At 43.9% G+C, this 16,137-nt stretch overlaps 1 protein-coding gene across 7 annotated transcripts in view; it reads right to left on the bottom strand.

Moving 5' to 3' along the window:
• Positions 1–16,137, bottom strand: part of LOC135548559 (ubiquitin carboxyl-terminal hydrolase 25-like) — a 49,867-nt gene that overhangs the window by 18,128 nt on the left and 15,602 nt on the right. For 6 of the 7 annotated variants that reach the window (XM_064978295.1, XM_064978296.1, XM_064978298.1 and 3 more), the window contains exons 10-18: positions 14,841–14,995; positions 8,293–8,420; positions 8,008–8,103; positions 6,616–6,780; positions 6,210–6,439; positions 6,048–6,118; positions 5,613–5,841; positions 4,618–4,854; positions 4,247–4,389 (exon numbers count right to left, since the gene is read on the bottom strand). In XM_064978295.1, the coding sequence (XP_064834367.1) occupies positions 4,247–4,389; positions 4,618–4,854; positions 5,613–5,841; positions 6,048–6,118; positions 6,210–6,439; positions 6,616–6,780; positions 8,008–8,103; positions 8,293–8,420; positions 14,841–14,995 (1,454 nt within the window). Of the gene's footprint in view, positions 1–3,740; positions 3,786–4,246; positions 4,390–4,617; positions 4,855–5,612; positions 5,842–6,047; positions 6,119–6,209; positions 6,440–6,615; positions 6,781–8,007; positions 8,104–8,292; positions 8,421–14,840; positions 14,996–16,137 lie in introns of all 7 variants that reach the window. The other variant, XM_064978300.1, reaches the window with a different exon arrangement.

The raw sequence follows: 16,137 nt of genomic DNA, 5'->3' as shown, positions 1-16,137 counted from the left end.
CTTGCACATACAGCTCCATGCGCAGGTCATCTAAGGCAACATAGGTCTTATCTTAGGCTCCTGTTTCTTTTGGCCCTCCATGTCTACTGATGTACAAACCTACTGCAAATCATGCCCCACGTGCCAGAAACCCAGTGCTGTCCGTAGGTCTGACCGGGCTCCTCTATGTTCACTGTCAGTTATCTCTACTCCATTCAAGAAAATTGCAATGGACATTGTCGGACCCTTGGAGAAGAGTAGCGCAGGTTACAAGTATACAGTGCCTTGCAAAAGTATTCGGCCCCCTTGAACTTTGCGACCTTTTGCCACATTTCAGGCTTCAAACAAAGATATAAAACAGTATTTTTTTGTGAAGAAACAACAACAAGTGGGACACAATCATGAAGTGGAACGACATTTATTGGATATTTCAAACTTAAATCAAAAACTGAAAAATTGGGCGTGCAAAATTATTCAGCCCCCTTTACTTTCAGTGCAGCAAACTCTCTCCAGAAGTTCAGTGAGGATCTCTGAATGATCCAATGTTGACCTAAATGACTAATGATGATAAATACAATCCCCCTGTGTGTAATCAAGTCTCCGTATAAATGCACCTGCACTGTGATAGTCTCAGAGGTCCGTTAAAAGCGCAGAGAGCATCATGAAGAACAAGGAACACACCAGGCAGGTCCGAGATACTGTTGTGAAGAAGTTTAAAGCCGGATTTGGATACAAAAAGATTTCCCAAGCTTTCAACATCCCAAGGAGCACTGTTCAAGCGATAATATTGAAATGGAAGGAGTATCAGACCACTGCAAATCTACCAAGACCTGGCCGTCCCTATAAACTTTCAGCTCATACAAGGAGAAGACTGATCAGAGATGCAGCCAAGAGGCCCATGATCACTCTGGATGAACTGCTGAGGTGGGAGACTCTGTCCATAGGACAACAATCAGTCGTATATTGCACAAATCTGGCCTTTATGGAAGAGTGGCAAGAAGAAAGCCATTTCTTTAAAGATATCCATAAAAAGTGTAATTTAAAGTTTGCCACAAGCCACCTGGGAGACACACCAAACATGTGGAAGAAGGTGCTCTGGTCAGATGAAACCAAAATTGAACTTTTTGGCAACAATGCAAAATGTTATGTTTGGCGTAAAAGCAATACAGCTCATCACCCTGAACACACCATACCCACTGTCAAACATGGTGGTGGCAGCATCATGGTTTGGGCCTGCTTTTCTTCAGCAGGGACAGGGAAGATGGTTAAAATTGATGGGAAGATGGATGGAGCCAAATACAGGACCATTCTGGAAGAAAACCTGATGGAGTCTGCAAAAGACCTGAGACTGGGACGGAGATTTGTCTTCCAACAAGACAATGATCCAAAACATAAAGCAAAATCTACAATGGAATGGTTCAAAAATAAACATATCCAGGTGTTAGAATGGCTAAGTCAAAGTCCAGACCTGAATCCAATCGAGAATCTGTGGAAAGAACTGAAAACTGCTGTTCACAAATGCTCTCCATCCGACCTCACTGAGCTCGAGCTGTTTTGCAAGGAGGAATGGGAAAAAATTTCAGTCTCTCGATGTGCAAAACTGATACAAACCCCAAGCGACTTACAGCTGTAATCGCAGCAAAAGGTGGCGCTACAAATTATTAACTTAAGGGGGCTGAATAATTTTGCACGCCCAATTTCAGTTTTTGATTTGTTAGAAAAGTTTGAAATATCCAATGAATGTCGTTCCACTTCATGATTGTGTCCCACTTGTTGTTGATTCTTCACAAAAAAAATACAGTTTTATATCTTTATGTTTGAAGCCTGAAATGTGGCAAAAGGTCGCAAAGTTCAAGGGGGCCGAATACTTTCGCAAGGCACTGTATATTGGTGATCTGTGACTATGCCATCCGGTTCCCAGAAGCCTTCCCACTCCGTTCCATAACCACACCAAAAATAATCAGTGCTCTTGTTCAGCTCTTCTCTCATTTAGGAATCCCTGATGAAATCCTGACGGACCAAGGGACAAACTTCACCTCACGACTGATGGTTCAACTCCACCAACAGCTGGGCATTAAAGGCTTGAGAACCACTCCCTACCAACCCCAAATGGATGGGCCCGTAGACAGATTCAACCAAACGCTCAAGAACATGCTGAGGAAGTTTGTGGCTGACACTGGTCAAGACTGGGATAAGTGGTTACCCTTTCTGCTTTTTGCTTACAGGGAGGTGCCTCAGGCATCGACAGGTTTCTTGCCATTCAAACTCTTCTATGGATGGCCAGTGCAGGGACCACTGGACCTGCTGGGAAGGTTCCCCAGTAGCTACCTCAGGACAGGGGATTGTCCAGTACGTCCTCCAGATGCAAGACCAGTTGGAGTGGTACCGAGAGGAAGCTAGGGCAAACCTTTAGCAAACCCAGAAGAGGGTATGACCAGCACGCTCGCCACAAAGAGTTTGAGCCAGGACAGAAAGTCCTGCTCCTCCTTCCCTCGTCTACCAACAAGCTCCTTGCACAATGGCAAGGACCGTACCTAATCGGGAGGAAGATGGGCCCGGTGACCTACAAGGTGCTGCACCCGGACAAGGGTAAGAAGAAGCAAGCCTATCATGTAAACCTCCTCAAGGCCTGGGAGGAGAAAGAGGAACTCTCCAAGGGAAAGTCCTTTCTGGTCTGCAGAGTCGGATGGGGTCACAGAGGCATGGAAAGGACGAGCAGAGGTCATACTGGCTCACCTAGAAGAAAACAAGCAACATGAGCTGAAGCAGCTGTTTGGCAAGTATCCGGCCCTCTTCAGTCCCAGACTAGGAAGAACCAAAGTCCTAGAACACGTCATTTGTTTGAAGCCTGGCCAGAACCCTGTCCGCCAGCACCCTTACCGTGTGCCTGAGAGGCTGGTGATAGCCCCCAAGGAAGAGGTCCACACCATGATAGAAATGGATGTTGTTGAGCCATCTTCAAGTGAATGGAGCAGCCCTATTGTCATTGTCCCAAAGAAGGATGGGTCTTTGCGTGTCTGCATGGGTTTCCGTAAGGTGAATGCCATCTCCCAGTTTGATGCCTACCCCATGCCCCGCATTGATGACTTACTGGAGAGAATAGGTAGAGCTCATTAAATCACCACAGATCTCTGCAAAGGGTACTGGCAGGTGCCCCTGGATGAACAATCCAAGGCCTACACGGCATTCCGGATGCCATTGGGCCTGTTCCAGTTTAAGGTCATGCTGTTTGGCCTTCATGGGGCCCCTGCGACTTTCCAGAGGCTGATGGACAAGGTCCTCCAGGACTGACGCTTACTTGGATGATGTGATCTACAGCCACTCCTGGGAGGAGCACATACAGCATCTTAGCAGAGTCTGGATCCAGACCATGAAGGACTGAAATTCTCGTGATACCAGGTGGTATCTAGAGCTCCAGCCCTTTAGGTTTTGTGTGTCACAAGGCAGGAAAAGAAAACGATAGGTAGTCCACCATGACAAGGCTTCCGGAGAGGAGGAAGGTAATGTGACAGAAGTCCATCACTGGTCGCGGGCGGCATTTGGTTCTTTAACGCACGCACACATTCATCACTCCTCCCTGCTTTGTTATAAGATAAGTTAACAATGTGGGTCGACACACATTAACTTCTGTCATAGTACATACATTTCACACTTGTCAGTTAATTTGTAATATAAGTAATATGTATTATACTTATCTATGTTGTGGATGAGCGCGTTGTTTGTTTGTTTTGTTCCTCTCTCTCTGTAGCTTCCGGGTATGCTGGATAAGGACCCGAGCTAAGGGAATTGGGCTGACTTTCTAGTGCCTGTCCCAAATGGCTCATTAATGTAAATGGGCATATTAAAAGACATCGTCAGTAGTGATGTAATTTTGTAAATGTTATGTGGTGATATTGTTTAAAAAACATGTTGCAATGTATATCCTTTAGTATGTTTAGTTAATGGAAAATGTAGGTTTTACTAGGTAATTGCTCAATTAATTAGGGTTAATTGTTCTGAGGGGAAGGGCTAGCCCTACAAAAGGAGCCTCTTTCAGTTCATGGGGAGGCATTTTGGATTGATCTGTTTTTAGCTGGCCCATAAGGTATATGTTTGATGGCAGTATGGTTGTTTTTGTTCCGGAATCACTACGTAAATAAACACCCTTACACAGAATAACTTTTGCGGCTCCGCCATCTTTTTTATTTTGATAGAGGTTAGGTTTTCCAGTATAGCCTTCTGGCCTACTCTATGTGACAGTGTGTGTGTGAGAGATGTTTGGTCTTACTGCAGTAAGCAGTCCCTCAGGGCTCCTCTCCTCCTGCTTCTCGGCTGCAGCCTTGGAGATGGCCCTCTCTGTGTCCTCCTGCAGGTGCTTGGAGTCATCTGTGGGGGACGGCTGCTCCATGTACTCTGGGTCCTGCTGAGGGCCTGGAGGAACCACACACAAACACATAAACCAACACTGCAGTGGAAGCACAAGTCTCAGACTCATGACATTTTTCAATCTGCCTAATATAATTTACACACTTGTGCCAGTTTGCCACAACTGTGCTGGCCTGGAAATGTTATTTTCACACATCCAGAAACGTTGGTCAAGGCGTAACCAGACCAGCTCAGTAGTGTTTAATTGTTGTAGAGAAGACCCCTAGTCCTCACCCCAGCTGTCTGGTGGACTGGGCTCTGTGCTCATAGGTTGAGGGGACGTTGTTTCTGCCGCTGCAGTGGCTGCGGCCAGGGCCAGCTTCTCCTGCTGGGCCTTGCGTGCCTGCAGGGTGTCCCACTCCTCGATCTCCTTGTCAAACAGGCCATTGTCCTCCTTCACGTAGGCCTTCAGGTCCGAAGGGAGCTTATCAAGACCACTCAGCATCTGACCCGTCTCCTTATCAAACTCCTCTGCAGAGACACAACCAGGCAGTCAGCTACAGTCACCAGCTCTATATGTTAAGGGATTTTTATGAATAATGACTAAATTATGTATGCATTTAAAATCGGAACTTTGACTAAATAGAATACTACTATGTTACTGAATGTAATGTGTGTAGTTTTCATCCAGAATTAGAAGGACTGTCTGATCCTTGTTAGAAACTAATGGAGCTGTGTTCCTTACAGGACATCCTGTCTCTACCCAGGGAGAGGAGAGACCTTGGGCTTGTAGTAGATTGTTTAACAGGTGGCAGACAATGTGGGAAGGCTTGTGAACTATATTTTCCATTGTATCGGGGGGAGAAGGAGGAGCAGCATTCAAAACGCTATGACAAAATGTGATATAATCCAATGTACGTTGTGTTATGATCAGTACTCTCGAGAATAAACGCTATTGATTGATTTTGAGACTGGTCTCTGTCCATTTTATGCAAATAAGTTTCTTAGGAATGGGCAGAGTGTTTTAATTGGTTGATGAACATATAGGAATTAAATTCCTTTAACAGTATATTATAAACATGCTCAGAAATGGAAAGTCCTGTGCATGTACAGCATAAACAGCCCTAAGAATAACCAACAAGCTTGCCCATGTCCTAATTACATACTCTGAAAGGATAGTGATTAGAGCTGCAATTACTGCTTTTTAACACAAGAACAAAGAAAATACAGTATACCATAACAAGGCAAAAGCTAAATAAATATATTTATCTACAGTGAGCGGTAGCTACCTTCTATGAGGAAAGGCTTCTTGTCGTTGATATACATGAGGCAGTAGGCGCTGGCGTTACGGTAGCCTCCGAACGAGTCCCTGACCAGCTCCTCCCAGGAGGATTTGGTGACCGAGATGTCGTTGTACTTCATCCAGCGCTGCTGGTGGGGGTCGTAGATGTAGGCCCAGTAATGGCCAGCGTTAGCCTGGCCCTCGTGCACCAGCACCGCATGCAGCCGGAACGGAACCTGGTAGCCAGCAAGGGGGGGGGAAATGGAGTGGCCAGAAACCCAATGCAATCCCCTGACTTGTGTTTACTCAATGTGTGTTAAATGTGAGTGCTCTCAAATCAAGACAATAACACCTCCATTTGGTGTTTAAGTATTACAGCCAGTGAAAAAGGATTTTTTTTGTGTCAAGGTGGTTCGTCAGGTTTAGGCAGGGCATCCCTTACCTGCATCATGGACTTGTCAGAATACATCAGCTCAATGGTTCTGTGGATTCTGGATATGCTGCCCTGAAGATCTGGAGAAGCAAAATCAACCCATCATTAGAATTAAGATATTTGTGTGCTTGAGAGCATATGAGACAGATGGAGGTAAACAAGACCTCGTACCATGGGTGTCGTTCTCCACCTCACTCCTCCAGCGGTGCAGGCAGCCCTCCAGCACCCGGAGCTCCTCCTCAGTGATGTGGCGTGGGGCTGGGTGCATAGGCAGGTCAGGGGGCAGTCGGGACTGGGTGAAGGGCTTGTGGATGGGCACCCTCTGCTGGGTGGAGGGAGCTTGGGTGGGGGCGGGAGACAAACCCTCTGGAAGGGTGCAGGAGGGACCCTGTTCGGCTGTGCTGTAATGTCAGGTGCAGACGAGTGTGAAGTTAAAACCACAACTCTGTACTTCTGAATCCCACTTATTTAACAGTTCAATCAGACAGAATTACTGGGGGGAAAAAGGTATCGGAAAATGTACACTTAAATCCTGACAGAAGGAGCGTTTGTTGCTGCATGGTGTTGCATGACTTGCCTTAGAGCAGGCAGCAGCTGCCCCGTTGTGCCACCGGGTGGTGCTGACGTGTCGATGTCCTCCAAGGGAGAGGTGCAGACTGGCTTACTGGAGGCAAACTCCATGGCGTACTGCAGGACATCTGCCAGAGGAAACCTCTTGGGACCAGAGCCATAGCTCAGATACCTGGGAGAGAGAGAGAGAGAGAGAGAGAGAGAATGAAAGACTCTATAAACACCATAACAGCATTATAAAATGTTAAATGCATTACAAAAGTATGAAATTCTGAACAGAATGTGACTGCTGGGGACATGTTGTACATACCAACAATGCCAGAAATAAAATCAGCCGTTAATGATTACACTGTTCTGTTTTGTCTCCAGGAGAGCGTATTGTATTGTTGCTATGACTGTTGCTAGGGAATGACCAGTCATTTTGATTGTTTACTTTCTTACATTGATAAACTGAGGCGTGTGTGTAGGTGTATACGTGTTAGGACTGGGCGATATGATCAAAATATCTCATATTTTTGATGGTATATAATGTCTCTGAATAACATTTCTAAATATGCTGTATGGGTAGTGGTTTTAATAGGCTTTCTCCATACTGCTCAACCAAACTTTCACTAAAAATAATAGGAGGACAAAACTGACCGTCTTATTTATAGAACATTACATAGGAATCAAAATCTGGTACTCAACCAATGGTTACCATTTACAGTTATTTGTTCCATTCAAGAATTTTTATAAAAAACTTCTTAATGTTCTGCATCATACACACTAATAATTCAATATTAAAACGGATTATGGCAGGAGGAGGACACTGGGCCAATTGTACGCCACCCTATGGGACTCCTGATCACGGCCGGTTGTGAAATCTTAGACCACTGTGGCACTCGGGAGGCCCAAAATCATATTAACATTTTAAAACAAACTATTATATTAAATCTGACTATCCACAATAATTGCATTAGTGTGCGCGTGTAACTGTACACAGCGTCACGTTATTTCGACTTAGTATGCCTCCATTTCATTTTTTTAGTATGCCTCCATTTCATTACATGTATGGAGAATAATTATTATCCTCTATATTTTTGGCTTCAATTGCAGTTCTTACTTTTGTCCCTAGAGGTAGTTGGACGATTTCTAGGGATCTATTTGGCAAGCTTGCCCTCCTGAAGTTGTTGACTTGTTGTGCTAGAAAGTTAGCAAGCAGTTTTCTTACTATAAAAATGGTTGAGCGCCATTTTTGTCATTAAGGATTTATTTTAATGTAAGAAATCAAACATTAAAATACCCTTGTAGAAGGTAAAGTGAAAACCCAAACCGGTCCGTCAATAAATAGTTAGATAAATCTTTATGGTTTACCCCCCCCCCATGTGTGTGTGTGACAGCCTAGCTCAGTTTACTGTACCTCTCCAGACGCTGTTGAAGTAAAGTCAGTTGCTCTTTCAGTCTCCTGATCTCCTCTCGTTTAATCCTGGTGATCTCTCGGTTCCTGTCCATATACCTGATGAAATACAACAGAAATCATACAAGTTCATAAATTCCTCTCCTGAACTGAAATACTTTCTCAATAGAGAATCTCCATTGAATGTGTTTTTTAGGCCAGGAATATGCTTAATCTGGGTCAGAGAAAAAGGCCCTAAACACACAACTTTTTTTTTTTGATATGCAAGTTGAATAACATTTTCCTTACCTGTCCATGTACAGCATGGAGGGGAACTCCAGCTTGTTGTGGATCTTCTCAGGTCGACCCAGGGCTTGGTTGAACTCAAATCTCGACAGTTCAAAGGTCAAGACAGGAGGAAGTTCGGTAAACCAGTGCTGATGGGGAAATACCAAATGTCATTATAATTGAGTTCCCGCTTTCTAAAATAGGTCATATGAGTCATTGGTTTTCCATAAACACCACATTTTAGAATGTTTTAATTGGGCCCTTCTTAATGAGTAGTCTTGAGTAGCGTGTTTAGAAATCATTACCACATGACTCGCCTGTCCCACTAATATTGTTGTGTCTCCAGTCTATTATTTATGTCCAAGCAGACATCGATGGTATATACACTGAGTGTACAAAACATTAGGAACACTTGCTCTTTCCATGACAGACTGACCAGGTGAAAGCTATGATCCCTTACACCTGTTAAGTCCACTTCAATCATTGTAGATGAAGGGGAGGAAACGGCTTAAAAGATTTTTTATGCCTTGAGACAATTGAGAAAACGGGCTGCGGTCCAAACACATTTTTACCCCCTCAGCCCTTACACTATCCACTTTCCCTCGGGGAATCCCCATCGAATCCAGATACAGTTTGACTGCCATCTTAAGGGGAGGTCCAATTCACTAACTTTGCCCTCTCGGCCATCAATTTAGCTCGAGGAAGCAAGTGAACAACTTTTCACTTGCAGGGTTGATATGACCCACAATTCAATGCAAACTGTAGTCACATGTCAAACTCTGGTGGCCGTGAAGTTTCGGCATGTCATAAAAAATTATGAAGCTAGCTTGCTAAAACACATATACTAGTGATGCACAGAAATTTCATTTTTGGCCGAGAGCGATATCTGATATTTTCCTTGCAATAAAAACCGATACCCGATATTTAAAATTTTAGTGGCCTTTTAAGCATTAACACACACACACACACACAGTCTAAGGCACTGCATCTCAGTGCAAGAGGAGTCACTACAGTCCCTGGTTCGAATCCAGGCTGTATCACATCCAGCCATGATTGGGAGTCTCATAGGGCAGCATACAATTTGCCCAGCGTCGTCATTGTAAATAAGAATGGTCTTAACTGACTTGCCTAGATAAATAAAAGGTTACACACACAAAAAGTTATTTTGCTGACATTTACGTATGTCCCCATTACCAGTAAAACATAATCAAAACCTATCTGTTTCACTTATTTGCTGTGCTGTTTCGTTGTTCATCGTTGTTCATTTGTTCAGTCGGATTTCTATGGAACGCCATTTGCGTGTCAAAAAAAGCTGCACGTCAAACACTATTTGACGTGTCAAATAAGCTTGTTGATCAATCAGGACCAGAATATTACTGTACTTCAAATAATAATTGAATGCGTCGATACATTTTCTACGTAGTTATTACACATTGATTACACATTCACTCGTATTTCATATGTCACAACGATTCATCGATCCGTATGCTATGATGCTGGTAAAGTTGTCTAGCGCACCTACAGTGCTGGTCATATAAAAAGCTAGGTAGCTCATGGATGCAAAGTAGTTCTTCACCAAAAACATAGCAAAATGACAACATTTCATTAGAGAAAGCAAAGGAGAGATTTGTCTGAGGAGATCAGAAAGAAAATAGACAAGCATGGTAAAGGCTACAAGACCATCTCCAAGCAGCTTGATGTTCCTGTGACAACAGTTGCAAATATTATTAACAAGTTTAAGGTCCATGGAACTTTAGCCAACCTCCCTGGGCGCAGCAACAAGAGGAAAATCGACCCCAGATTGAACAGAAGGATAGTGCAAATGGTAGAAAAAGAACTAAGCATAACCGGCAATGAGATACAAGCTGAACTCCAAGGTGAAGGTACGTCAGTTTCTGATTTCTATTAAATCTGGAATAAACAATTTAAGAGAAAATTGTACATTCTTTGTTTTTTTGTGGAGGGGTACCAACAAATTTGAGCGTCCGTCCGTACATAAACTCAGCAAAAAAAGAAACGTCCTTTTTCAGGACCCTGTCTTTCAAAGATGGATTTAAAAAACATTTTTTTACTTCACAGATCTTTATGGTAAAGGGTTTAAAGACTGTTTCCCATGCTTGTTCAATGAACCATAAAACAATTAATGAGCATCCACCTGTGGAACAGTCGTTAAGACACTAACAGCTTACAGACGGTAGGCAATTAAGGTCACAGTTATGAAAACTTAGGACACTAAAGAGGCATTTCTACAGACCCTGGAAAACACCAAAAGAAAGATGCCTAGGGTCCCTGCTCATCTGTGTGAATGTGCCTTAGGCATGCTGCAAGGAAGCATGAGGACGGCACGTGGCCAGAGCAATAACTTGCAATGTCCATACTGTGAGACGCCTAAGACAGTGCTACAGGGAGACAGGGTGGACAGCTGATCATCCTCGCCGTGGCAGACCACATGTAACAACACCTGCCCAGGATCGGTACAGCTGAACGTATCTGCGGGACAGATACAGTATGGCAACAAAAGCTGCCCGAGTTACACCAGGAACACACAATCCCTCCATCAGTGCTCAGACTGTCTTCGATATGCTGAGAGAGGCTGGACTGAGGGCTTGTAGGCCTGTTGTAAGGTAGGTCCTCACCAGACATCACCGGCAACAACGTCGCCTATGGGCACAAACCCGTCGCTGGACCAGTCAGGAGTGGCAAATAGTGCTCTTCACTGACGAGTCACAGTTTTGATGGTCGGATACGTGTTTATCGTCGAAGGAATGAGCGTTACGCCGAGGCCTGTACTCTGGAGCAGGATCGATTTGGAGGTGGAAGGTCCGTCATGGTCTGGGGCGGTCTGTGACAGCATCATCGGACTGAGCTTGTTGTCATTGCAGGCAATCTCAACACTGTGCGTTACAGGGAAGACATCCTCCTCCCTCATGTGATACCCTTCCTGCAGGCTCATCCTGACATGAACCTCCAGCATGACAATGCCACCAGCTATACTGCTCATTCTGTGCGTGATTTCCTGCAAGACAGGAATGTCAGTGTTCTGCCATGGCCAGCAAAGAGCCCGGATCTCAGTCCCATTGAGCACATCTGGGACCTGTTGGATCAGAGGGTTAGGGCCATTCCCCCCAGAAATGTCCAGGAAATTGCAGCTGCCTTGGTGGAACATCTCACAGCAAGAACTGGCAAACCTGGTGAGCAGTGCATGAGGAGGAAATGCACTGCAGTACTTAATGCAGCTGGTGGCCACACCAGATACTGACTGTTACTTTTGATTTTGACCCCCCCTTCGTTCAGGGACACATTATTAAATTTCTGTTAGTCACGTCTGTGGAACTTGTTCAGTTTGTCTCAGTTGTTGAATCTTATGTTCATACAAATATGTACATGTTAAGTTTGCTGAAAACAAATGCAGTTGATCGTGAGATGTTTATTTTTTTGCTGGGTTTATATATTATTTATTTGGCAAATTGGCTTAGTCTCGTAGTGAGGATTCTATAAAACATTGCTAGACTCATAAGCATTTTTTGCAATTCTGAAATTGGAAGAAATATTACTAAACTATAAAGCTAGCTAGCCAGCTAAGGGTAACTGTAGCTAGCTACCTGACAGGGGGGCTACCTAGCTATGTTAGCTTACTAGGTATATTAATAGCTTTAGGTTGGTTGTTTTTAAGCTCAACTTCAAGATTTCCACCAAGGACCTTGCCTCTCCGATCATCACTCTCTCTCGCTTGGGCAAGGGACATTTAAGGTACACTCGGATGTGACGATGTAAAACAACATTCAAGGGCTGAGGGTTTAGGGCAGAGGGCTGTCTACTTTGAATTTGAAACACAGCCATGGATTGTGTGTTTGTGCCATTCTGGGTGTGAATGGACAAGACAAGATTTAAGTGCCTTTGAACCTAGTATGGTAGTAGGTGCCAGGCGCATCGATTTGAGTGTGTCAAGAACTGCAACACTGCTGGGTTTTTCCACACTCGTGTATCAACAATGGTCCACCATCCAAAAGAAAGCCAGTCAACGTTGAAGTCGGAAGTTTACATACACCTTAGCCAAATACATTTCAACTCAGTTTTTCACAATTATTGACATTTAATCCGAGTAAAAATTCCCAGTCTTAGGTCAGTTAGGATCACCACGTTATTTTAAGAATGTGAAATGTCAGAATAATTGTAGAGAGAATGTTTTCATTCAGATTTGATTTATTTTATCACATTCCCAGTGGGACAGAAGTTTACATACGCTCAATTAGTATTTGGTAGTATTGCCTTTAAATTGTTTAACTTGGGTCAAACATTTAAGGGTAGCTTTCCACAAGCTTGCCACAAAAATTTGAGTGAATTTTGGCCCATTCCTCCTGACAGAGCTGGTGTAACTGAGCCAGGTTTGTCGGCCTCCTTGCTCGCACATGCGTTTTCAGTTCTGCCCAAACATTTTCTATGGGATTGAGCTCAGGGCTTTGTGATGGCCACTCCAATACCTTGACTGCGTTGTCCTTAAGCCATTTTGCCACAACTTTGGAAGTATGCTTGGGATCATTGTCCATTTGGAAGACCCATTTGCGAACAAGGTTTAACTTCCTGACTGATGTCTTGAGATGTTGCTTCAATCAACATAATATCAACATATTTTTTTTTACCTCGTGATGCCATGTATTTTGTGAAGTGCACCAGTCCTTCCTGCAGCAAAGCACCCCCACAACATGATGCTGCCACCTCCATGCTTCACGTTAGGGATGGTGTTCTTCGGCTTGCAAGCATCCCCCTTTTTCCTCCGAACATAACGATGGTCATTATGGCCAAACAGTTGTTTTTGTTTCATCAGACCAGATGACATTTCTCCAAAAAGTACGATCTTTGTCCCCATGTGCAATTGCAAACCGTAGTCTGGCTTTTTTATGGCGATTTTTGAGCAGTGGCTTCTTCCTTGCTGAGTGGCCTTTCAGGTTATATCGATATAGGACTCATGGTCCCAAGGTGTTTATACTTGCATACTATTGTTTGTACAGATGAACGTGGTACCTTCAGGAGTTTGGAAATTGCTACCAAGGATGAACCAGACTCGTGGAGGTCTACAATAGTTTTTCTGAGGTCTTGGCGGATTTATTTTGATTTTCCCATGATGTCAAGCAGAGGCACTGAGTTTGAAGGTAGGCCTTGAAATACATCCACAGGTACACCTCCAACTGACTCAAATGATGTTAAGCTTCTAAAACCATTACATACATTTCTGGAATTTTCGAAGCTGGTTAAAAGGCACAGTTAACATAGTGTAATGTAAACTTATGACCCACTAGAATTGTGATACTGTGAATTAAGTAAAATAATGTAAACAATTGTGGGAAAAATTACTTGTGTAATACACAAAGTAGATGTCCTAACTGACTTGCCAAAACTATAGATTGTTAACAAGAAATTTATGGAGTGGTTGAAAAAATGAGTTTTGATGACTCCAACCTAAGTCTAAGTAAACTTCTGATTCCAACTGTAAATAAAACTTTATTTGTCACATGCGCTGAATACAACAAGTGTGACTTTACTGAGAAATGCTTACTTACAAGCCCTTAACCAACAGTGCAGTTCAAGAAGAGTTAAGAAAATATTTACCAAGTAGACTAAAATAAAAAGTAATAATATAAAGTAACACAATAACAACAACGAGGCTATATACAGGGGGCATGTAGGTGGGGATGAAGTGACTATACATAGATAATAAACAGCAGTGTACAAAACAAAGGGGGGGGGGGTCAATGTAAATAGTCCGTTGGCCATCTGATTAATTGTTCAGCAGTCTTATGGCTTGTGGGTAGAAGCTGTTAAGGAGCCTTTTGGTCCTAGACTTGGCGCTCCGGTACCACTTGCCGTACGGTAGCAGAGAAAACTGTCTACGACTTGGGTGACTGGAGTCTCTGACAATTTTTTAGGCTTTCCTCTGACACCGCCTATTATATTGGTCCTGGATGGCAGGAAGCTTGGCCCAGTGATGTACTGGCCATACGGTGGTGTTGCAACCGGTCAGGATGCTCTCAATGGCGCAGCTGTAGAACTTTGAGGGGGAAAAAGTGTTGTCGAGCCCTCTTCACAACTGTCTTGGTGTGTTTGGAACATGATAGTTCGTTGGTGATTTGGACACCAATGAACTTGAAACTCCCGACCCACTCCACTAAAGCCCCGTCGATGTTAATTGGGGCCTGTTCGGCTGTCTCATCATTGGCGATGATCAGGCCTACCACTGTTGTGTCATTAGCAAACTTTATAATGGTGTTTAAGTCATGTTTGGCCACGCTGTCGTGGGTGAACAGGGAGTACAGGAGAAGACTAAGTACACACCCATGAGGGGCCCCAGTGTTCAGGATCAGCAATCACAGTTTAGTGGGGCTACTGATAACATTTGGTAGTTGAACAGTAGCGTAATGGTACTTCCTTTTTGCCTGTACATTGTGTGAATAACCATAGATTTGGAAGATGTTTTTGAGTTTCATTTTCCCTTTTATACATCTATTACAGTTAAAATGCCAAACTCCACTGTCAGTTGTTGTTGGTGTGTCTCAGAGAGCAGCAGCACTGACCTCCTGTCCAGACTTGGCAGAGTTCTCTGCAGATGAGTGTAGGGACTCGATCTCCCCCTCGATCATGGCTGCCTCTAAACACTCGTGCAGGTCCTTAAAGCCATTCACCTGCAGAGGGTACTGCCCGAACATCTCTGTGTTCTCAAACTTCTTTCCTGTGAGGAAAGGAACAGGAGCACAGAAATGTAAACTACATTTACAGTGAGGGAAAAAGGTATTTGATCCCCTGCTGATTTTGTACGTGTGCCCACTGACAAATAAATTATCAGTCTATAATTTTAATGGTAGGTTTATTTGAACAGTGTAAGACAGAAAAAAAAAGAAAAAGAAAAAAAGAAACGCATGTCAAAAAAATGTTACATTAATTTGCATTTTAATGAGGGAAATAAGTATTTGACCCCCTCTCAATCAGAAAGATTTCTGGCTCCCAGGTGTCTTTTGTACAGGTAACGAGCTGAGATTTATGGCACACTCTTAAAGGGAAGAAACACAAAAGAACTGTCAATCACCCTCGGCCTGGGGCTCCATGCAAGATCTCACCTCGTGGAGTTGCAATGATCATGAGAATGGTGAGGAATCAGCCCAGAACTACACAGGAGGATCTTGTCAATGATCTCAAGGCACCTGGGACCATAGTCACCAAGAAAACAATTGGTAACACACTACGCCGTGAAGGACTGAAATCCTGCAGCACCCGCAAGGTCCCCCTGCTCAAGAAAGCACATATACATGCCCGTCTGAAGTTTGCCAATGAACATCTGGATGATTCAGAGGACAACTGGATGAAAGTGTTGTGGTCAGATGAGACCAAAATGGCATCAACTGGCAGTGTTTGGAGGAGGAATGCTGCCTATGACCCCAAGAACACCATCCCCACCATCAAACATGGAGTTGGAAACATGCTTTGGGGGTGTTTTTCTGCTAAGGGGACAGGACAACTTCACCGCATCAAAGGGACGATGGACGGGGCCATGTACCGTCAAATCTTGGGTGAGAACCTCCTTCCCTCAGCCAGGGCATTGAAAATGGGTCGAGAATGGGTATTCCAGCATGACAATGACCCAAAACACACGGCCAAGTCAACAAAGGAGTGGCTCAAGAAGAAGCACATTAAGGTCCTGGAGTGGCCTAGCCAGTCTTCAGCCCTTAATCCCATAGAAAATCTGTGGAGGGAGCTGAAGGTTCGAGTTGCCAAACGTCAGCCTCGAAACCTTAATGATTTGGAGAAGATCTGCAAAGAGGAGTGGGACAAAATCCCTCCTGAGATGTGTGCAAACCTGCTGGCCAACTACAAGAA

This window comes from Oncorhynchus masou, chromosome 11, assembly GCF_036934945.1.
Source record: "Oncorhynchus masou masou isolate Uvic2021 chromosome 11, UVic_Omas_1.1, whole genome shotgun sequence".
NCBI lineage: Eukaryota > Metazoa > Chordata > Actinopteri > Salmoniformes > Salmonidae > Oncorhynchus > Oncorhynchus masou.
The sequence above is the reverse complement of the archived record's forward strand: the minus strand, read 5'-3'. Positions and strand labels throughout refer to the sequence as shown.